The 23,268-nt window shown below is 41.0% G+C and overlaps 2 protein-coding genes across 4 annotated transcripts; one reads left to right on the top strand and one right to left on the bottom strand.

Moving 5' to 3' along the window:
- Positions 1–1,380: 1,380 nt before the first annotated feature.
- tpd52l1 (tpd52 like 1) lies at positions 1,381–18,595 on the top strand. Of its 3 annotated transcripts, XM_030770767.1 has the most exons (8): positions 1,381–1,454; positions 7,339–7,454; positions 8,117–8,265; positions 12,262–12,363; positions 16,322–16,336; positions 17,352–17,390; positions 17,945–18,005; positions 18,238–18,595. In XM_030770767.1, the coding sequence occupies exons 1-8, from the start codon at positions 1,436–1,438 to the stop codon at positions 18,358–18,360; spliced, it is 624 nt and encodes a 207-aa protein (XP_030626627.1). In that variant the 5' UTR covers positions 1,381–1,435; the 3' UTR covers positions 18,361–18,595. The 3 variants fall into 3 exon arrangements, with proteins under 3 accessions (XP_030626627.1, XP_030626625.1, XP_030626624.1); XM_030770765.1 differs by lacking the exon at positions 16,322–16,336; XM_030770764.1 differs by lacking the exons at positions 16,322–16,336; positions 17,352–17,390.
- Positions 18,596–19,773: 1,178 nt separating this feature from the next.
- Positions 19,774–22,248, bottom strand: hddc2 (HD domain containing 2). The gene is made up of 6 exons (XM_030772788.1): positions 22,185–22,248; positions 21,921–22,042; positions 21,381–21,483; positions 21,180–21,248; positions 20,683–20,821; positions 19,774–20,280 (listed from the first exon to the last, which is right to left on the bottom strand). Exons 1-6 carry the CDS (start codon positions 22,227–22,229, stop codon positions 20,147–20,149), a joined length of 612 nt encoding a protein of 203 aa, XP_030628648.1. The 5' UTR covers positions 22,230–22,248; the 3' UTR covers positions 19,774–20,146.
- Positions 22,249–23,268: the final 1,020 nt, after the last annotated feature.

Raw genomic sequence — 23,268 nt, 5'->3', positions numbered from 1 at the left:
TTACTGTTAAGTAATATGTCACTAATAGGGACTAATATATACACATTTGAGTCACAGCGTTTTTTTGTTTGTTTTTTTTGTAATTCTTGCTATCTGTTTATTTATTGATTCATTCCTTCATTCATTCTAGCTTGTTTATCTTATGAACCTCACAACACGATCGGTTTTCTGATGAACCCATGTCATATGGTTGGTTATGGATCTGCTTTCTCAGGTGAGAGTAGAAGCCCCGTGCTGTTGACACTGCCATGCCATGCCCCTGACTTTGTCCCACAGTTTTGATTCAAGCTGTTACATTGGGCCCACCTTATCCGCTGTTGTCTGGAATTATCCGAATTTATATTCATAGAACGTATCAGAAAACACATATCCTAACAAGGCAAGTAATATAACTACAGGAGTGAGCAGTGGTTCTGCTATCCAACTGCCCAGCAGGTCCGAGTATTTATGTGGTAACCGTTCACCCCGGCAGAGGGCAGAAGAGTTCGTATTATCTTTCTTGTTTTCTCCTGCAGATAGTTGAGAGAGGACAGATCCCACTCCTTTCCCTAGGTTTGCTTCTTATAATCCCTCACATCATAAATACGATCAGGTTGGTATCCACTGGAAAACTAATTGCAAAGGCCTATTTGTGCATTGACTGCCACAATTTAATTATTTCTTCTAACGAACGCATATGCATGGAGTTCTAGTCAAACTGGTTCAGTCACTGGTACATTGCGGTCACAAAGCCAATCCAACAAATCCCTTGCAACACAAGCATCAGCAGAGTATTACATCCCGGATCTAATTTCACTTAAGTGACGTAACCGGGAAAAAACATAGCCTCATTTTAAACCATTCAATACAATTCTCTGCTCAAGGAATACGTGAAGAGATGGAAGTGTAAATAACATCATTCAAACACTAACGTGCACCCCAAGTTCTTACAGGTGTGTAGTCGTCTGCAACATGAAACAAACAAGAACAGACATCAGGTGGCGCCATTATTCGCAAAAAACTAATTTGTCGGAGAAAATATAAATTAGTGTGTGTAACAACTGTTTGATTTAGGTTTTAAAAAAAAGGATCCAGTCATCCCGAAGGTTATAATCCTTATCAATAAACAGAATACAGGAATACGTTCTTCTGTTTTTGTGTAGTTTTACATAGAACTGCTACACGCGAATAAAATATTGCAATAAACATTTATTTTTTTTAAAAAAAGTACATACATAGATCATAGATGTATATGGTCGTTTAATTTACTAAATTTCACTGGTCTTTGCAATCAGTCTGTAACAAAGCCACGCCCACGAGGGCGGTGATATTGATAGGGGGTATCTCGAGGTAAGAAACTCGCTAAGCTCCTACCGAGAGAGCGAAGGGAGAAGGCTTCTATGGTCACTTCTTTTGCTTGCGTACTGGACCTACCTGTCGGGACTGTAGCACTGATATGGAGTCAAGGCAACAGGGTGAGTCTCTATGCAAAACACTTCGAAAAGGAATCGATGTAAAAATAGTATGTAAAAATAGTTTCAGTGTGTTGGCTACATGAAAGATTTACAGTATGGTGCTTTTTAAATATTCGACACGTTCCGAAGATTCGGATCACAGATATTCCTACTAATGTTCAAAAGGCATTGCTACCTTACACTTGTTTGCATATTGCATGTGCGATGCAGTATACGAGACTTCAGAGACTAAAATGTGTTATTCACAATCGCTTGTTTTATCTCAAACATTACATTGTCTTACATTATCTAAACGAATGAATTTATACATTTTCAATACATCGCTTTATTGAAACCCACTTCAAGTGCGTCAGCCAGTTTAGACCTGATACACTAAGCAGGACGTATCTGCTTAACAGTGGGCCATGTGATGAAGTTTCCCGAGCCGGTAAACAAATTAGTCTGTTCAATTAGATGCTGTCTCCTCCACGTCCTGTTAGGTGCGCTTTATCTCGTAAACCTTATGACTGGCCCAAAGCCACCTGTTTTCACCAACCACGTGACAACCTGACCAAAAAAGAGCGAGATCTTGTGACCGGAGGTATTCCAAAGTGGATAATCGTCCTCCGTTGTATTCACGACAGAACACACTGAAGGCAAACACTCTAAAACTTTTAGCGGCCAGTCCAGGAGTATTTCCATAATGAAATACTGAACATACCACAACCGCATTATACTTTCTTGCGGAGTGTGCGTGTGTGTGTGTACACGTGTGTGGGCGCGCGCGCGTTAGTAACCTCGTGTTTTCTTTCCAACTCGACTGGCAAACCGATCACCCCAGAGCTGTATTTCAGAGTGCTGACGCAGTGCCGTGGGGTAAGACATCAAAGTGTGACGAGTGGGTTGCACCAAATGGTTTTTCTCTCCATCTGGACTGAAGGTGACTGGCTTGAGCTCTGAAGACAAATTCAAGACTCTTTTCCTCGTTAGTACTGTCGGTTGTTGTCTGTTTTTTGTTCTTTAGGCTTTTCCCTGAACAACATATGCAGCAGTTGATCAGTCCAAGGAGAATGTTTGTGAGAACTGTACACGTAATGACATTTGATCACGAATTTAGCGCTCAACAAAGCTTACACAAAAGAGCCACCTACATGTGTCTCATAGATCATTGGTCATGGACTTTTCACACAGTTGTAAACACATTAAGATGTATGTGCTGTGAGCTTTATTAAACATTGCATGTGGATGAGACTCTGTATAACATATAAGTAAGTGTATTTCTGAGGCCTTGTTCAGGTGCTGCATGCCTAGCGTGCTTGGAGAGATAGAGACTTTGTCTGCTTGCTTGATCTCATAAAGACTGCCCTCGTGTTTTGTATATTCACAGTGCATATGTGCATGATATACTTTGGAAATGGATGTGAGTACAGCAATTTCACTTTGATGTTGTTGATGTTTGAAAGTCATGTTCACCCATGTGGTCATGTGTAGATGTTCAGTGGAGTGTTCAGTTTGAGAGTGAACTGAATTAGATTCAGAGAGGCTGTGCTCTCATCAGCTTGGTCAGAAGGCCATGTGCTGTTGTACAAAGAAATGGTGAATTTCATTTGTTTCATGTTTTTCCTCCTTTGTTGCTAACGGATTGAAGAGAGGGGGCATGCTGGAACAGGTATGTTTTGGAGCTTTTGACTTAATTGAGATGTTTAATATAGTAGTCCAGAGATGGCAATACACTGTCTCTTTTCTCACTGAGCACTGTGTGGACTCATCGTCACGGGCCTGAGTTGAGTCCAGTCACACAGAGTGGAAAATCCCACAGATTACTCCAGGCAAATCAGAGATTATGTAATGACCTGACCTGCTGAAACTCTGCTTTTCAGCAGCCTCTTACACATGACTTTCTTGGATGAATGGACTGTGTGTGTGTGTGTTATTGAAATTTAGTTATGTTGTTTGTGTTTTCTCCTGATTCTTTGTACTGGAGGATGAATGCTCCTGATAAAATAAGCGTAAAGCTGTGCACTGCAGTTAAAACAAGAGCTTTTAGTCTTTTTTCACTTTCTCTTTAGAGATAACTCTTTGGAATCTGAGAAAAAAAAGGTCTGAGAAACAAGAACAGAAAGTTATGTGGTTATGCTCATTAATAACCATTTTCAGAAAGCAGATAGGAAAAAGAGTGTGGCTAATTTCAAAAGAAAGTTCTTGTTTCCAAAGAAACTTCCTTTTTTGTTAGTTATCTGATAGTAATTTGTCAAAATTTAAATCTAAATCCAAATAAATAGATGAAAATAAATCTATTTTTAAATCTATTATTAAAATGAAAATAAATCTAAAGTCTAAGTATCCAGATTCACTGTGTAAGTCTGAGGAAAAAGATGTGCACAGACTTCCATCAGTGACATGTTTCAGAGATAATATGACCACTTTGACAGGGTTGGAGAGGAAAAGGAGAGAAGAGGACCACAGAACAGGCAGAAGGAGAGGTAAACTCCTCAGAGCAGGGAGAAGGAGAGGTAAACTCCTCAGAGCAGGGAGAAGGGGAGGTGAACTCCTTAGAGCAGTGGGATTGGTATGAAGTTGAGTTGTCATTCCTTGTGGGATCTGTAAGATGTACAGGGAAGCTCGACAAACGCATGAAGACAGCCTCAATTCACTGACCTGGCCAACTGTCTCAAGGCTGTTTCAGCAGAAAAAAGAAAAACTAGCAGTACTAAAAAGTAGCCAAGGACTGAAATAGGCTCAGGGATGCACTGTTTCAATCACATTGCCATGTCTGTGGAATCCAGCTTCATCTGACTGATGCAGGAGAGGAATAGTCTGAAGGGTAGGGCCATTAACTCAAAGCATGCTTTAGCAAACCATCAGATCTCTGTGTTTATTACTGTGCTAATGTTCTCACTGATGAGTGTCAATTGAGTACTTATAAAACTGAGTGATGGTCACTCATCAGCAGAGGAGAAAACCTACTGAGCAAAGAGTCAGTGATGAGCTAAATGAAGATCTGTGAGAATGCACAATGCATGAGTCAAAAGAGGAGAGAGTATTGTCTGAAGTGAAGACATATAAAGTGCTTTAACACTGAGAGATCTGCTCTTAGACTTCTGAGGCTTGAGTCTTGTCACTGCCCTTGAAATGGAATCAAGGAACCAATTCCCTGACATAATTGGGAGGTTAGAGCATAGTATTAGGTCAGTTGCTTAGCAACACACCTCAGACCTCACAGAGAGAAAGAATAGGATAGGAAAGGTTCTGATTATTCAAAATTTAAGGAGACTTTATTCCCATCACCAAAAAAAAAAAAAAGCAAGAGTGAACATTTGATGATGTCGATCTTTTCAGCTGAGGAATGTACGTAAAGAGCAGAATAGCTTTTGCAAATGACTGTTTGCTGAGAGGCAGCATTTGCAAACAAATGAATAAATTAAATTAAATAAGTAAATCAACTGGATGGTAGACTGAGGACACAACTGAGATTATCACTAGGATCAGTTGATTTTTGTTTAAACACAATGATTGAAGTCCAATCAGACTCCTGGACTGTTTATGCTATTTGTTTATTGGCTGAAATAGGAGCTGCATGACTTACATTACCGAGATGAAACGTCTTAGTCTTGTGGTTGCACTCTGTGCCAGAAATGCGCTGACACTGATCTCAGATCAGTTGGACCTTTGCACACTTCTCCCATTCTCCTCATGATAGGATGGGGCAGCTGAACTCAGAGCCACTGGGTTATTGTGTAGATCATTTTCCAAACTCCAGTTATGGTGTTATAACAGTGCCCTGGGGCGAAATCTACTTATTTATGACATAATGATAAATTATTCTTAATGAGGTGAGCATTGTAGTTTTGAAGAACAAGAGACACATAGCCTGTCCACATAGGCCAAAACACAAGTCTCTCTGTGTATCTTTATATCAGATAGAGCCATAAGCTGTTTCTTCCTTTGTTCCTAGAATCAACTCTCACCCTCCATCCATGCTCAGCACTCTATTATCTCCTTTTGACACTAGTTTTAGCTCTTAAACGTGTTGTTTGTTAAACGTGTAGGGTAGCGTTGGGCCGACAGACAACGCGATCATCCATTGCCGATGGCTGACAACCATCACGATATTGAGCCCAGGATCGTGATCCACCCCTCGCCCCCCCAAAATCGTGATCTTTCCCTGTAGACTTCGCCCAATCCTTATGCAGGGTGCCTTGATTGGTTGTGAGCTACTCTACGCTTAGTGATTGAAGTGATTGAAATTTTCAAGGCATACTGCGAACAGTACCCCAAGTGTAGAGTGGTTTGGTAATGACACTAATAGTTCTAACAGTGAGTCACAGCTTAGGTTATGGAAGTTGTAAAATGTTACTAGAAATATGGAAATTGCTGTGAACCTCAAAGCTGCTCCACTCACAGTTTTAGTGAAGGTGTTGATTTGAACGTTACGAACATGGAGTCTAGGGTAAGAGTATAGCATTCGCTCAGACATCATGCTAGGCCAGACCAATCACTCACAGACATCATGCCAGGCCCAACCATAGCTCACAGAAGTCATGCTAGAACCAGCAAATTATTCACAGTTGACATGGCAGACCTATCCAGTGCTCATGGACATCATACAAGGCCTATCCATTCATATCACATATATCATGCAAGGCCCGACCAGTCGCCACAGACATCATACCAGGTATTACCAGTTGCTCACAGACATCATACCAGGTCGATCTTTTCACATCACAGATGTCATGCCAGGCCTATCTGTTCACTCACAGATATAATGTTTCACCAGCCATTGAAGGCATGACTCTTATTTTCCTGACTCTTATTGTCTAGAGCGGTCTCGACAGCATCCGCATGCATCATCTGCTCTTGGCACAAGGCAACGGCATACTGTAAAGATACTTTTCCAGATTTTAAATTGTTTTCTCTCTGACTTTCTCCAAATACAATACAGTTTTTTTTCTTTTAATGACAAGAGGAATCCAGTTTCAGATGTGGCATTTTACCAATATGTTGAGAGCGTGATACTGAGTTATGATTTTAACTGAAGCTCTCAGTCGAGCAGTCAGAATACGTTTCACTCAGTCTGTCTGTTCAGGAGTCACCAACCAATGCCGCCTGCACACTCCTCACCTGCCTGTGACCTGGCATTATACAAATCAAATGCTGTTTTTCTGGTTTGACAGATTCCAGATGCAGTAAATCTGGTTTCCTCTCATAATCACCATCATACAGCTCAATAAAGACAAATTAAACCATGTTTTTGACTCTTGTGACAGACTTTGAATAAGGCTAATTGTTTAGGTAATTCAATATTCTGAGGAACAGACTAATTTTCCATCACAAAATTTCAGTTGAACTTGTCTCTGAAGTCAGCGTCCTTGGGTTCATAACCTTCCATTATAGCTGCGTAAAAAATAAGGGTGTGTGGTCCTGGCACAGAGGGAGATGAACTCAGATGAAAGGCTGAGGTTAAGCATGTTTACACACCCGTGTGGAATCGCGCTGTAATCATGGCAAAGCGTGGGCCTTTGTGTCTGGCCTGAGACTGTGGAGGTCAGAAGTAGATGTCACTTTGCTTTAGAATTAGAGAAATGCTGGAGTTCCAGGTCCAGTCGTGCTTGGGAAACCCAGTCTATTCTACAGTAACTCAGTCACATAGTGCTGTATGGACTAATGTGAATGCTGGTGGTTCTGACATTGTGTTTCGTGTATGGCCATGGCTTTGGGAGTTACAATTTACAATTTTGTTATTTGGCAGACGCTTTCAGCCAAAGCGACTTACAATCAGTGCATCAGTCGGATTTCGAATACCTCATATAGTTTTTTTTCTTTTAATGACAAGAGGAATCTAGTTTCAGATGTGGCATTTTACCAATATGTTGAGAGCGAGTTCTATGCGTGATTCCTTTCCCAGGTTTTCTGGACTCTGAGCCCCTGCAAGAGGTGGATGAGGAGATGGTGTCGGAGGTGGACCTTAACAACAGCATGACTGAAGAGGAGAGGGAGGAGATGCAGAGTGAGTTGACAAAGGTAGGGTTAATGTTTGTTTTAACGGTGTTTTACTAGCAGGTTCTGTCTTATAACATCAGGGTTGGCATATGTCCATGTATTCATCTTTGCTTTGACTCTAAAAAGGAAGCAGACCTGTAAGGCCACTAAGGTCTGTGTTCCTGGAAGAATGCCTTCGAGCAGAAAACCACAGCTACATGCCTTATGTAAATCCTCTGCTCTCTCTCTCTCTCTTTTAAGCATGTGATGTCTCAGCAGAGATGATGTAGGCTTCCTGTAGTTTTTGTTTTTCATCAGCTCAGATGTTGTGTGATGTTCCAGGAAGAGAAATAGCCACAAATTGAGTGACTTCTAACTAAGACTCAGGCTGTGTGCTTGCCCCTGGCTGTATTTACTGCTCAGTCATCTTCATTTGGACTCTCCGTCCTCTCCTTTGTATCAGTTATTATTCTATTATTCATCTCTTATTTATCTTTTTATCCAGATTCTCACACACTGGCTCAATTTTAGTCTGCTCATTTGTGCTTAAAATGCAAAAATGCCCTTTTCTTCATTATTACAGAATTGTAATGCTTTGAATGGGAAATGTAAAAAAAAAAGTCGAGCTCTCTTCTCTTCTCTTCTCTTCTCTTCTCTTCTCTTCTCTTCTCTTCTCTTCTCTTCTCTTCTCTTCTCTCTCTTAGCTGGAAGAGGAGATTAGCACTCTAAAACAGGTCCTGGCCTCCAAAGAGAAACGCCACTCAGAGCTGAAGCAGAAACTGGGAATCACACCGCTCAGTGAACTCAGGCAGAACTTCAGCAAGAGCTGGTATGACATGCAGAGCTCCACAGCGTAAGTAACCATTTCTCTCTCTCTCTCTCTCTCTCTCTCTCTCTCTTTCTCTCTCTCTCACCATTTGTATCAAAATTGCATGGGATCTGTGCACTGTCATAAATATGGCTTTAAAAACCATGCCCCTGTTCTGAAATTCAGTCCACCTTCCTCTAACATGTAAGTCAAAGAATTCATGTTTACCTATTTAAACACATTTAAATTACCTGATTGAAAGAGCCCAGTCTGTAGTTTTATTTAAAATGAACACAGTTCTGCAGACTGTAGAGTTGTGTCTGGAGGCGTTTGTCTGCTGTCAGTGGAGATTTGCTTTATGGCCCTCACAGGGTGGAAGGCGGTTTTTAGCTCCTACCTCAGCTCAGATTTACTGACACAGGCAGGCTTATGGCACATCCGAGTCTGTGTGTATGTGTGTGCGTGTTCGTTTGTGTGCCTTTGTGTGCATATGTGTGTGTGTTTATCTGTTTAAGAGTGTTCTGGCATCCAGATCCAAAACATTCTCTGTTACAAGCTGCTGCACTAAAAAACTGCAGTGTTAAGAAGAGGAATTCTTACAACACCCTCAGATCACCTGTCCCTTTTTAACAGCTAAATGTATTTACAGTATTAAGACTGTCTTTAGGTTAAATTTTTAAAATGTGTATGATGCTATGGATACCAGGAAGGATAATGGTTATTTTGTTGTTTTGTTATGTCCCAACATACAACAAACCATGTTATACCACACCCTGTCTCACTGTGTATAATTACTACATAATTACCATAAGTCCTAAATTACCCCTTCAGACTTTCTGTCACATCCTACCTAGCATGAGCCAATTCAGTAACCCACAAACACAGACTCACAATCTCACACAATCCCAGCGAATTATTACCTAAATATAATAAAGTATACCTAAATTATATCACTAGACACTACACTGTTCTGAAGTACATCAAATGTCCACTGACAATTTGCATTTATGTGTGTAGAACAGAGGTTTTTCTATGTTCACAATTTTTTAGAGAGAAATCTGTGAGAAAAAAGACCAAATCAGAAGGATGGTTCAGTCAGAGTTGCGTTTGGTCTCACTGCAGTTTTCAAAGCTTTACCATGTGAGTCCCACCGAGGAATCAATTACTGCACACACACACACACAGTCACATGACCATAAAGACAGAACTGCCGATTGTTCACTGCTAAATAGCAAATGAGGAGCAAGCTACTGCTAGTTAACAGTGCACATATCCATTCCGCTAACACACACCAAAAGCACATATGTCTCCACTAACACACACCAAAAACATGTATGTCTACATTAGCAAACGCCAGAAACACATATGTCTACACTAACACTTGTGCTTTGTACGTTTGGTGGCTACAGTCAGTATCAGTTTGAAGATTTACATTGAGAATGAATGGAGTGAATCCCTGTTGAATGGGAATCACTTCACTCTCAGAGAAGAGCTGCACTGTAAAAAAAAATCCATTGTTGTTACGGAAAAAATTGGCAGCTGTTGTTGCCAGAATAATTCTGTAAAAAATACAGTAAAAACGTAAACAACTTTACAGAACAACCTGTAAATTTTACAGTTTAAAACTGTTGTAATTTACAAAAAATTACGATTTAAACTGGTAAATCCAACAGTCTTTAAATAGGAAAGTGCAGGTGTAACCTGTGTTGTGTAGACCAGTGGTTCTCAACTTCAGTCCTGAGGACCCCCTGTTCTGCGCCTCTTTGTTTTAACTGTTTATTATCACAGTTAATTGAGTTAATCAAGGGCTTGATGATTAACTGATCAGTGGAATCAGGTGTGTCAGTCCTGAGCGCAGTCCTGCACCGGACTTGAACACTCAACTTCAGACATGGGAGGTGGGCATGCTAGCAGGGAGGCTAAAAGTCGTGGGTGCTAGCTTCTGTCACTGGCATATTTCTCCAGGTGTCGGGGAGTGAGTTTGAGTCCGTTGTTGGACTGTGCTTGTCTACACCACGCAGGTTACACTACTACTATTATAGTTTTAGCCTACCGATATATTGTTAAATATAGGACTATTCAATTCTAAACAGACACATCACCCGTTTTTTTTAAACCCTTCATATTAACATAATTTTACTCTAGGCCTATTTGTACATATTCTTATCTGTAAAGTGTAACATATGAATTTGTAAAATGTAATATGGTTTCTTTCTGTATAAAAAATCTACCTGACAAAAAAAAACATTATTTTGACACTGTTGTAATTTTAACTGTATTTTACTGTTGTTTTTTTGTACCACAGTTTTTCTGTGTTTGAACTACAGTAATCTGTAAATTCTACAAAGAAATATGATTCTTTCAACTTATTCTTACTTTAAAATTATCAGTTGTGCTTGGTTAAGTATGTTGCTATAATATACTGTAAATTAAACACTGCTTTGTTGTTTTTCTACTTACAGTTTTTTGCTGTCATGATTTTACAGCACTTCACTCTTCATTTCACATTTTTTACAGTGTCCTGTTAGGATGTTGAAGGAAGACAATGTGAACTCTGGTGTGAAGTGTGTTTGAACAGTTCAAGAAGCTGTTAAGTGGCATGAGATGAAGTCTTCCAGTTTGGAAATGGCAAAGACTCTCAGCTCTCTGTTTATATGCGCGTGTGTGTGTGTGTCCAATGATGCCTGTTTCTCTGTGGGGTTTCAGTTTCTGTACAATGACTGGTTAACTAGATCTCAAATTATTGGCTCCCCGCTCTGGTTACTGTTCTCATGGAGAGGAGAGCACAAGCAGAGAGGGTCAGACTGATCAGGTAGCGCAGTGGTATCTGTTAACCAGGGAGAGAGGCACTCCTCAGCAGCACTCCATACTCCACACAACACAGTCCCACAACACTACAGTACTACGCTGCCACAATAACACAGTCCTACAGTACCACAGTACTACAGTACTACACTGCCACAATTACATTGTACTGCAGTCCTACGCTGCCATAATAACACAGTCCTACAGTACCACAGTACTACACTGCCATAATAACAGAGTACTACAGTGCCATAATAACACTATACTGCAGTCCTACACTGGCATAATAACACTGTACTACAGTCCTACCGTACTGGGCTTCATGGTGGCTCAGTGCCTCTTCGAATCCTGGCCATCCCAGGTCCTTTCTTTATGGAGTTTGCATGTTCTCCCTTTGTTTGCGTGGGTCTCCTTCGAGTGCTCCGGTTTCCTCCCACCACAAAGACGTGTATGCTAGGATAAGTATTCCTGTCAATGACCTTGACCAAGGCACTGGCAAAAAAACGGTGGAGCTGGTCCCCAGGCACCAGTGGCGGCTGCCCACTGCTCCTAGCTCATAGTGTGTATGTGCTCACTAGTGTTAGGATGGGTTAAATGCAGAGGTTGCATTTCACTGCTCACTGCTCAGTGTGTGTGTGGCAAATAAAGTACATCTACTTCCTCTTCATCTTCTACACTGCCATAATAACACAGTCCTATGGAGTCTTACAGTACCACAGCACCACAGTATTGGAGCACCAGTGCGTACGTGAGACTTGAGTACTGGCATAGATTAGAGTGGTTTAGTGTATCATGGTGTGTGTCTGTGTGTGTGCTGTAATAGGTCTCTGGAGGGCAGGCTTTGAAAGGGTGATGCAAAAACAGAAAACAAAAGGAAAAAATGAATGAAGTTTATCACTCAGGACTGAGTGACTGTGTAGTGTGACCATGTCTATTGCATCGTTTTCTAGAATGAATACATGTAAACGTATTCTTCCAGTTAAAAAACTTTATAGGCCAGACACATGGATACAGCGCATTTAATACTTTAACTAAATCTTTTCAATGAAAGGCCTGAAAGGAGTTTGTCCTGCATATAGGCCAGTCTGGGTCAGCCAAACACATTTGGTTCATTTTGAGGAACCTCAAAAAGCAAATGACTTTCAAACCCTTGGTTTGTGTGAGTTTGTGATGTCAGTGGCAAAGTGGAAGTGGTTCATGTCCTCTTTTTTTTGTTTGTGTTTGTTTGTTGGGCAGGTACAGAAAGACATCAGAGACGCTGAGTACGGCCGGTCAGAAAACCTCTGCAGCGTTTACTAACCTTGGTTCAGCCATCAGCCGCAAGTTTGGGGACATGAGGTACGACAGCAGTCCCCTTAAACACGCACTCAAACGCACACGCTTCCCCTTCTCTCTGTATCTCTCCACTTTCTGCTTCTTTTTCCTCTTCTAGCACTCCTGCAATTATACATCATCAGTAGTGTTTCTTCATTAGTTGATGCTACACCACTGTGTGTGGCTGTGTCCAAAATGGTATACTAGCGTACTGCGTACTACATACTAACCTAGTATACACTGCGCACTGCACACTACTCCACATGCTAGTATACAGTATGGTATGCAATTATGAGAACTTTCGTGTAGTGTACTACATGTTTGCTATCGGTTGGGCTATCTGTTCTGTTAAAATCGAACAACACACGACTACCACAAATATGTATCAAAAGTAGCCCTATAAGAAAGCGTATGAAGACTTATTACACCAAAATATGCAACTGATACATTTATATTCGGAACTGCAGCTGCAGTTGAAGTTGAAGCCGCTTCTGTCACTGTCCACCATGTTTTTTTAATTTTTTGACAGTTGAAAATCGCCGCGTTGCTTCATGGGATGCAGTACCCAACGAAGTGAGCTCCGGTTGTATACTGCAAATTTTAGCCAGAGTAGTACATCATCCGGGTAACTGTCGTGTACTGCAAAACATCAAAATTAGTATGCGAGTAGTATGTAGTATGCCATTTCGGACACAGCCTGTGTCTCCTGTCTGCTGACTGGCTAATGCAAGCTAACACAGGTTAGCACACTCTCATATGGGCTAGTGCTGTGTCTCGTAGAGGCTAGCGCAGGCTAACACTGCATCTTGCACAGTCCAGTCTGTGGAGTGGGCTTGTCTAAGCTATGTGATAGTTGGAGCAGACATGCCTGTGTTACGTAAAGCGGATTTTAAGCAGCTTTGTGCGGGCTGGAGTGGGAGCAGAGGATGCGACAGGGATCAGGGCTTTCAGAGGAATGCAGAGGACTGCAGCAGCTCTGCTTGGAGACCACTGTTCATTAGAGCCATTCAGTGATATCTTGGACAGTTTTGTAGAACTACACACTGGTCAGAGCAGATGGCTGTGCAAGGGTGGATAAGGGTGCATTCAGCACTGCCTAGTCGAGTTGTGTTGGTGTGGTCATGCAAAAGGCCATGTTTTGGGTAGGAGTCGACTGATATATTGGGTTTAGCAATATATCGGCCACTATCAGCCCCTTTTGACACTTGGTCCATATCGATATCGGCCTCCTCATATCGGTTTTGCCGATATTACAACTGGGATTACTGAAGTGTTATGTGCTGTGTTTCGTTTACCTATATTCTTATTGGTTAATAGGAGACATGACTGATGTTCCATAACAACGACCCCGCCCCCTAGTTAGGTTGTTGTTGAGGGGAAGATTTAGCGGTGCTCTGAGAAAGCTATGTATTGTCATTGTTTACAGACATGTGTATGTGTTCTTGAAACCTGAAAGTAGGCTTTTTTCACGTTCTGTAAATATATGTAGGTCATTATTTCATTACATATAATTGCAGTTAAGACAGAAGGTTTCAATGTTATGTCATCTAGGATCGCTGATAAATGCTGAGTAATGTTAGCAGCATGTAGCTTACCATGTCCTGGACACCGAAGCTGTTATCTGAAAGTTTGATTATGAGTGTTCTTGCTGGTAATACGCAGTAGTACCAGGATGCAATTGAATCACTATTGTTGGACACATTTACGTGTGTACAAATGCAGGATCAGCCACATAAATAAGTGCCACAGATAACCAACTACCAGCCGTAAGATGGCAATGCCTGTATTTCTAATGTGCATGCACAAGCCACTGCAGGGAGACGGTGCCAATTCGTGGTAAACATGCTACACTGGTGATATAATGATGTTATTTTGGAGCATTAATACCCAGTTCTGCTAGTTATGTTGTATGTTGTGAAATGTTGCAATCTAATCCCTCCTGTTTAAGCCAGATCATTAATGTTTAAATAAGTAAGATATATATTGCTAGCAAAGTGCAGCTGTGCCTTTTTATTACTTTGCATTTTAGCATTACTTAATATTTGGCATGTAATAATTGTGTTGAACTCTCGTGTTTGTAGAACCACACCTGTGCATTAAAGAAAAGGAAGAAAGGCATTTGGACACCTGTGTTGCATCCTTGCCAGATGCCCTGGAGTGGTCACAACTATCACAAATAGACTCAATCTTTAATATGATGTCTGAACACTTAATCTACTCTCTTAGGTTAAACAGTGTTTTTTTTTCACTTTAGGTTTTTCCACATTATGTAAACAGATTTTTTCTGTTTTAAAGTTAGTAAAAGAATAATTATTCACTCAGTAAAGCGGTATCAGACCTGTATATTGCCCGTTGTTTCTCATAGAAGGTATCTGCAAACAAATTCAGTATGATTCCCTTTGTGTAGTTTTGTTATTGCAACTGCCAAATATGATAAATGAATATTGGCCCTAAATATCGGTTATTGGCCATCCTAAGCCATTAGATATCGATATCAGTATGGACCCTCAAAAATGCATATCGGTCGACCCCTAGTAATAATTCATTCTAATCTGTAAACCCAGCATTGCAGTTCTGTAGTAATTTTGGCTGAATGCGGACAATGCTTCGTCTGTAACGCTGTGTTCAGTGAGAGCTATGGAGGAGCTGGCTTGTGATCTCAGTGTTTCAGACCTCCACAGTGGTTAGAACAGGCAGTCACTGTGGAGAGCAAACACTGGCTTGGAGAAGCATAAGGATGTTAATGTTTCTGTGCATGTGAAAACATTTTAATATCACTACATTATTTCAGTCAGACACAATAGTCCTGTCATCATATTTCCTCTCTTAATTTTTTTTCAACTTGTCTGAACTCAGTCAAAGCTCAGTTCTTTCACCTCTCTGTCTGTTTCACCTGATCAGCGTTATTTGTTACCATTGTGTGAGACATTTACACTGAGCCAAAACGTTGGACACTTATTTATCTCCAGCATGTTTGGCCTTGAGCTCCTGTTTCCAAGGAGGTATGTGCGTGTGTGTGTGTGTGTGTGTTTGTGTTTGTGTGTGTATGCACGCATCCACATCTCTGGATGCGTTTTTCCGCATGCCCCTGTAATATCATCTCTTTTGCATTGTAAATGGAATGACCTGGGTGTGACATCACAGCACCACCCAGCAGGTGGAAGATGATGGGTGATGAACTGAGATAATGGGAGATGTTTGAAATGCTTGGGGAACCCAAGATTTACTCTCTGTTTTTTGTTATCCATCAACACCACCACAGTTCACCGTAACCTAGGGCCATCCACAATGAACAGGAAGCCATTTTGCCAAATAGAAGGTTTGTTTAGAGAGGAATTATGGCCAAACATCTGGCAAGAACGGGTTTATCTCATATTCACTTGTAGAATGAGTTTGTCTCATATTCAAATTGCTGCTATGCCGTGTCTAGCCCAGCTCCCACACCTGACATGTCCTGGCAATGAGTGTACTGAGTGAAACAACGTTATTATTGAACAAAATCAGAAGAACAGCTTTCTGTCTCCAGCATTCAGACCTGATTCCTTTAACGCCCTGCTCTGACCGTTAGCGTTAAACTGACTAATTGGAAATTGTTTTTTTTCTGGTTTGGTCCGTTTGACAGAATGTAGAATCCAAAGATAATCAGAAGTAGTTTAGGGATCTCAAAATACCATGTCTTTGTGCATTTTTGCATGTGTGTGTTTAATGCAATTTGTGACAGCTGTTTTTTGTTTGTTTTTTTGAGGTGCGACAATATGTGTTTATGGATTTGATTTGACATTTTTTTTGACCGTATGTTTCTGAGAATTCCTTTTTGTTCTTTGCTGTTTCAGCATTCTGGATTAAAGTTTGGAGTAGCAGAAATATGACCATGATGTAAATGTTTGCCTTTTTCATGTGAATCTTATACTGTGAAAGAACCAAAAAAAATGTATCCTTACAATTACTCTTTTCCCCTGCATCTCTTTTCGCATATCAAAAGATCAAACTCAATTGGGTAAGATATTCTGTGGATTTCTCTGTGTGTATGTAGTTTCAGAGTTATGATATAGAGTCCTTATGTTCTGTAGAAACAGTAAGTACATATAAACTGCTTTACACTAAAACCACTTTACGCTGAAACTGCTTTACACTAAAACCACTTTATGCTTAAAATGCTTTACACTGACCTGGATCATGAGCTCAGAGCAACCCAGCCAACCTCCACCTCCTAAAATTGGCACGTCATGGTATGGTTTGAATGAAATAAATATTAGATTTATAAATCTTTTTGTTGTCCCTGGTTTGTGTGAGGAGGGCTTTGGGGGCTATGAATCTAAGACACAGTATCAAATGATCCCCTTGCATCCGCAGAGCTGAGATTCAAACCCTGCCCCAACAATGTGATGACGTATGGCATTTGACCCAAAAGCCCAGTCTGGGTGGATTACCCTGCTGGTCAAACAGCCTAGTTTTCATTTGACTGCCTTTGTTAATTTGGCAATGAGTTTAGACTAGGAGTTCTGGCCATGTACAGTCACGGCATGTAGATGGCACACCTTACACCTGTACTCTGTTATTTCAGCTCAAACACACTGTAGAAACTCTGTTATGTCCGCTCTAATACATAGCATGACCTTGGTTAATCCTGTAGATTCTTTGTTTTTCCTCTGTTTTGTTTTTTTTCCTTTTTGTCTGTTTACAGCATTTTATAAAGCAGCGCATTATTAATATATTATGAAGCCATGTGATACTGGGGAGAGCTGTATGTCAGACATCTGTGAGACAGAGAAATGTAAAACCTACACATTAAAGACAGAGCAGGTGCTGTTTATTCAGCATGTATAGAGTGATATTCTAAATGTGCTGTAGTTTGGCTCTTGCTGTTCTGACCTGTTATCTGTGGCTGTGGGTGCTATGTGCTCTCTGAGGCTTTATCACTGGGTGTTGTGTTTGTGCTGTGTGTTTCCTGTTTGCTCTGCTCTGTTAATGATTGAGCTCTTCCCTCCAATGCTCACGCTTTCACGGGACAGCTACTCTGTTCGCCACTCGGTCAGCATGCCCACAATGAGGTGAACACTCGCTTTACCTGTATTCTCACCATACACATCACAGACACTCGCTTTACCTGTATTCTCACCACATACATAAGGAACACTCACCTTACCTGTATTCTTGCCACATACATCAGGACCACTCACCTTACCTGTATTCTCACTACATCACAGACACTCACCTTACCTGTATTCTCAACAAACATTAAGACCACTCACTTTACCTGTATTCTCACCAAAAGTCAGGGTCCATGATATGAGAGAACACTAACAATCAATCTCGATTAAATGCAGTGGTCAAATTTATGTGTTGTGGTCATAAATCATAAAGAGGAATTGATATGTTTTCTGTAGAGCAATACACTACTGCTGGTGTATTGTACTGTTTGTTCCCTTCCTCTTGGAGTGTTAAGTTTCCACAACAGTGTTAATAGGGGCACATGTTATGGTTACTGTACAAAACATCTTAGCCATATGAACCCAGAAAACAGCACTACAGTTAGTCCAGACAAAAACTGTTGAAAGTACATGTCATCATTTCAAATATGATTAATCATTTTTATTTTCAACAGGAACTCTCCTAGTTTCAAGTCTTTTGAGGAGAAAGTGGAGAGCACAGTGTCCAACATTAAGGTGACTAAAGATGAGAGAATGAGGAATGTTATTGGGACTCAGTGGGGACCTGAATCTACACACACATTCAGAGCTTTAGTGTTGGAGTAGACTTTTTTTTGCTAATGATTGTGTGGACTCTCCACTACAGTCTGTCCTGCCAAATATTTCAACTGATAGTAGGGCTGATGACTACACTGATTGAAGAATGCGAGTAAAGCTAATGCTCTCCTTATCTGTGTCTTCTGTCCAGACCAAAGTGGGTGGAACAGGAGGAGGGGGCAGTTTTCAGGAGGTGCTGACCTCAGCAGCTCACGCTAGTGCCCAGGACACTCCAACCAACACCATTTCAGACAGCAGTGAACGCACCTGCTAGAGACAGCACACTACCACTCTCTGGCCCAGCTCAGGACCGAAAACTCTATGGCCCAGTCACACGGCACACACACAGGCTGTGGAACAGACCTATCTGCCCATCTGTCTCCTGTGCAGAATCTTTAACAGGTTTCTGAGTTGTTCTGTGCTCAAACACAGAGGACCAAATCAAATAGAGAATACACATTCTACAACTAAACTCTGGGTTTTCACTCAGTGGGAATGTTAATTCACCAGTTTTAAGTTAATTCTGGGAGTGTTTCTATTAGGTTACATTGTCCCAGGATGAGACAGCATTAACACTCTCAGAGTTAATCTAACACTGGTGAAACTGCTCTGAAAGACACTCAGGAGCAATTCAATATATTTTTACTTTCAATTATTTTCTTAAAGAACTGAAACATTAAATGTATATTTTAAATGACCAAACTGCAGTCACTTTTTAAGATCAGATGTCTGACACCTTGGCTTGACTTGACTTTTAAACACTATGACCCTGTGAGAGAAACAACCCACACTGTAAATATGAAAGTCTGAGACTATGAACCTGATTTTTTTTAAAAAGTCCCTCTTCTTGATGAAGTGCTTTTTCTCTCCCCTCTACTCATGATTTTCAATAACATTCTGTGTATGACCAGGAAAAATAAACTGAATATGAAAGTAAACTTCAGCTCCACACATTCACATAATGAAACCAGTTTTAAACTGTGATATGGCTTAACGAATTCTGAGTGTTAAGATTCACTGAAACCTGTCAACAGTGTCAATTATCAATTGTGGACCAATGACTAAACTGTATTTTGTATATTCAGTTGTTCTTTTTCATGTTGTAGTTTTGTTTTTGAATCGGTCTGGAAAGGTCACCTAATCTATTGGTAAACACAGTGGCCTGAACTGGTATAGTTAGCACATAAGTGTTTTACAAATTAAGATTTTGAGTTTTCGATGCATACCGTTGTCTAATTCATTTCCCATGCCTGGTTCCATCTATGATGAAGTGAAACATGACTAATTTTTCTCAGTTTCAAATGAAACATGACTGATTTTTCTCTCATTTCAGTGCAAATGAAATGAGGTTCCAAATAGCTTTTCTTTTTGTCCTTAGAGTTTATTTGCTGGCCTGAAAACTGTCAGTACATGACCAGAGGTACAAACTCTTCTTTCACTGGAGTGTCCTGGTGGACTGAACACACTTGAAAACAGGCCCAGAGGACAGGATAGTATGCAGTGTCATCATGGATCACATGTCTGTATGGTGTAACACATCCACATCATGACAACCACCAAACAGAAGATCCAAAGAACTCCCCTACACAGGCTCTTAGTGCAGTAACCTGTAATCTGTCTTTAAACACATTAATAATAAAGCAGAAATGAGTAACACAAATGTGATAAGATTAGGACATAGTGCCTTTACTAAAAAAAAAAAAAAAACAGTCTTAACCAGAAGTGAATGCTGATTCAGCTTTTTCTTATGACAGTAATGTCTGGGTGTAATTCGCTGTTGGCACTGAACTGTACAAGCCCAGAATCACTTCTGTAAACTGTCAAAAAAACCGTTATGGCTAAGGAGGTCACCCTGAACAAGAGTCCCACTAAAACACAATGAGGAAAACACACTAAGACTTTTAAGTTAACAGAGAGTGAGGTAAACACACTGAGACCTTTAAGTGAACAGAGAGTGGTTTTACGAAATGTTCTAAAACTATAAAAGATAACACAGACATCATGACTTAACAAATACTGCTGGGTTTATAGGTTCTGGCTGAGAGGTGGATCCACTGGGATCATGAAGGTCCTGGTCCTGACATTTGGTCTGTGTTGTTCTCAGAGTTAGGCTGCCGCACCGCTGCCATCTGCTGAGCTCTCTCCTCATTTAGACTCCTCACTAACTGCAGCACCTCGGGGTGATGGAACTTACCTGTGAACAGACAGACAACAGAGCAGGTCAACACAAGACACTGCAGGGTTACTGTAGGGTTCAGACCTTCAAGCTAGACCCTCTGCAGCCAAACCAATCTCTACCAAATGACTGTCATTTGGTTGAGATAGTAACAAACAGGAAAACTGATGACAAGTTCTGTGACAGAGCCTCAGTATAAGATGATGATGATGACACAGTTACTGACTGTCTCCAGCTTTGAGCTGTCAGGGATAATCCGAAATGCCTGCACTCCTTACTAAACAAGCTACATATTACACCCAGATCATGAACCACTGACCTGTGCTACATGATGGAGATGTTTTGAGTGGGCCTACCAGAATAATTATTTTTCCCTGTCTCATGTGACCGGACAGCATTGAAGTGATAGAGAGAGAGGACCTTCAGTGGAGGAGAAGAACTCCTGGAGCCTCCCTGGTCTTCCCTCCAGCTCCTCATATTCATGGGCCTGCAGGATCATCTCCAGTTGGTCAAATTCTTTCACCAGTTTGGCTTCAGGACTGGACTGGGTTTCATACTCCTGGAGACCACACAGGACACTTCAGCACTCAGAATTACCAATGAAGCTCCCCAACTCCTCAAAGTAAGAACAGCTATGATCATTCTTCCTGGACAGTCTCAATTTTTCACTGTCAGGTTAACTGAGAGAGCTAGCTTTGTGAAATACCCCCTTCAGAGAGAGCCAACTGTTAAAAGTCAAATGCCAGCACAGTCCTAACGACTTGGTTATTACTTACCAAGCCAAGCAACTGTTTGAATTGGACCATCTATCTAAGTGGGTCCCCAGGACAGCAGATGATTAAGACATCACACTACACAGACTATGATACCCCTCACTCGGTACATTCAGTCATAAATATGAAAAAGACAGTGCTTACTTCCCATAACTCATAAAGCTCTTTCTTCAGACCCTCACTGAGAAGACCAGTGATGTGCATCATCGCCTCCTGAGACAGACAGAGAGTAAATCAACATCACTTCTGCAAAAATCATAACTGTGTGTCTATGTGTTTATCTGTGAACACAGAAGACAAACATTAGTGACTGAGTGCTGAAGCAACTCTCATACACATTCATACCTTTTCCCTTCTGTGTTTCTCTGCTTTGCTGACATTGTCTGCAGGAGCTATATCTCCCACAATGCACTCAGCCAAGTCATGAACTACTGCCAGTTTCATGCATCTGTCATAAAAATATCAAATAACACAGTCAGTAATGCCTAATCCTGTCAGAGGGCAATTTATGGGCTCATATTTGGGCTGCTTCAATGTGTTCCCATCATCTGTCAAAAAAAGTCACATGCCATAGCATCATTATGCTTGCTACTGAAACAAACATGTTCTCAAGATGTTCTCTGAGACAATGTGAGATCTAGTTCACAGGAGGGGCACACGGGGTGGTGTAGAATGAATGAAGTCTACAGTTTGCTTCGCAAAGGTTCTGCTGAACTTATGTAGACGTGGTCTTGTGTTTTAGCAAACCTGATGGCTGCTTTTACAAATGTCCGAGGTGTCCATAATAAACGCATGCTCTAAAATGAAAAACAACGGAACACGTTGCTTTCGCATGCCAGTTTTAGCCTATATGGCGGTTAGCCTCTGGGAGGATAGAAAGCCTACCTCTCTTTGTTTATACTCGAGTCCTGTATAGTTAATGCCATTACAGACATTCTGTACATGTGGTCGGACACACTCTCCGGATGCTTCACGTTTCTATACACCCATCCCGTTCGCGGCACGCGCTGTAACGAAACAAACCGATTTAAGACACTACCAGGCAACACTGCACTTATGATACGACCGAACACAAGAGCCCATGAAATCTCAGGCTCTTCAACAGTAAAATAGTACATTTTTATGCATGACTAATTTTGTACAACTTACTTTCAGCTGCCCGACTAGTTTCATAAACTTCAACATGTTGTCCATGCCGGGTCAAATCTGGCTCCAGATAGTTTGTTCTCCAACGCTGATCTCAGAGCAACTCCCCCTTACCCATGTTCCGACCTCAGCTAATGCAGGGAAATAGCGAAACTGACGTAAGATCAGCATAATACGGTTCTGCTATCAAGCCCTTCACTGAAACCTACTAGTGTACGAAAACCGGAAGTAAAACATTTTCTTTGCGCCTAAGAAAATACCGTGTAATGACGAATTCTTGCAGTAGATGGCGGTATATTAAAGGACAAGCGAGTAATTGTCTCCGGTCCCTTTTCACTGTAATGACTGGCAGAACCTGTTAGTACCACGCGGCATCCGCATGAAATCATATCGTAATGCCGTGCTTCTTAAGTGTGTAGAAACCAACTGAACTTCTCTGACAGAAATGTTACATCTTCAAATAGCAGTTTTTACATTTTCTGTTTGTCTTTAGCGTTTGTAAAAATGTAGCACATATGTCTTCTGATGTTTGTCCTTGACATTCATAATACGTATAATGTTTCATTTGTACTGAGGTGAATTCCATTGGCCTGCGTCGTCTGCAGCATGCATCGGCGTTATGCAGGGTTGGACAGATGTTTGAATATTATTTTGAAAGGGGAGGTTATTCCGGCCTACAAACACTAGAAAAGTATGAAACGGTGAAGCAAAGACTTTCTCATATAAACGTATGCTTTCATTGCAGTTTTGTTTAACATTTTTGTCGAGTAGAATTATTAAATATGTAAACAAAATGTAGATTTTATGACAGAGCTTAACACTTAATGCTTTAACTTTGTCCCACACACGTTCACACATAGACAGGTATATCAGTGGCCATTGGCTCTTTTACCAAGTTTACAGAAATATTACAGGTTAAAAGACAAAGAAAGAAAGAAAAAATCAGGTGGTGAGTGTCGTGTCCCTGTTTACTGTGGATAGATTTGATAACTAAGTCACTTCGTTAGAGGGTATGAGTGTTACCACATCTCTTGGTCTGTTAATGCTAAATCCGGTGTGTCTGTGCTGTGAGGACGGCCCACACCAC

Source organism: Chanos chanos, chromosome 4 (assembly GCF_902362185.1).
Source record: "Chanos chanos chromosome 4, fChaCha1.1, whole genome shotgun sequence".
Lineage (NCBI taxonomy): Eukaryota > Metazoa > Chordata > Actinopteri > Gonorynchiformes > Chanidae > Chanos > Chanos chanos.
Note: the sequence above shows the minus strand (reverse complement) of the source record. Positions and strands in the feature narration are given on the sequence as shown.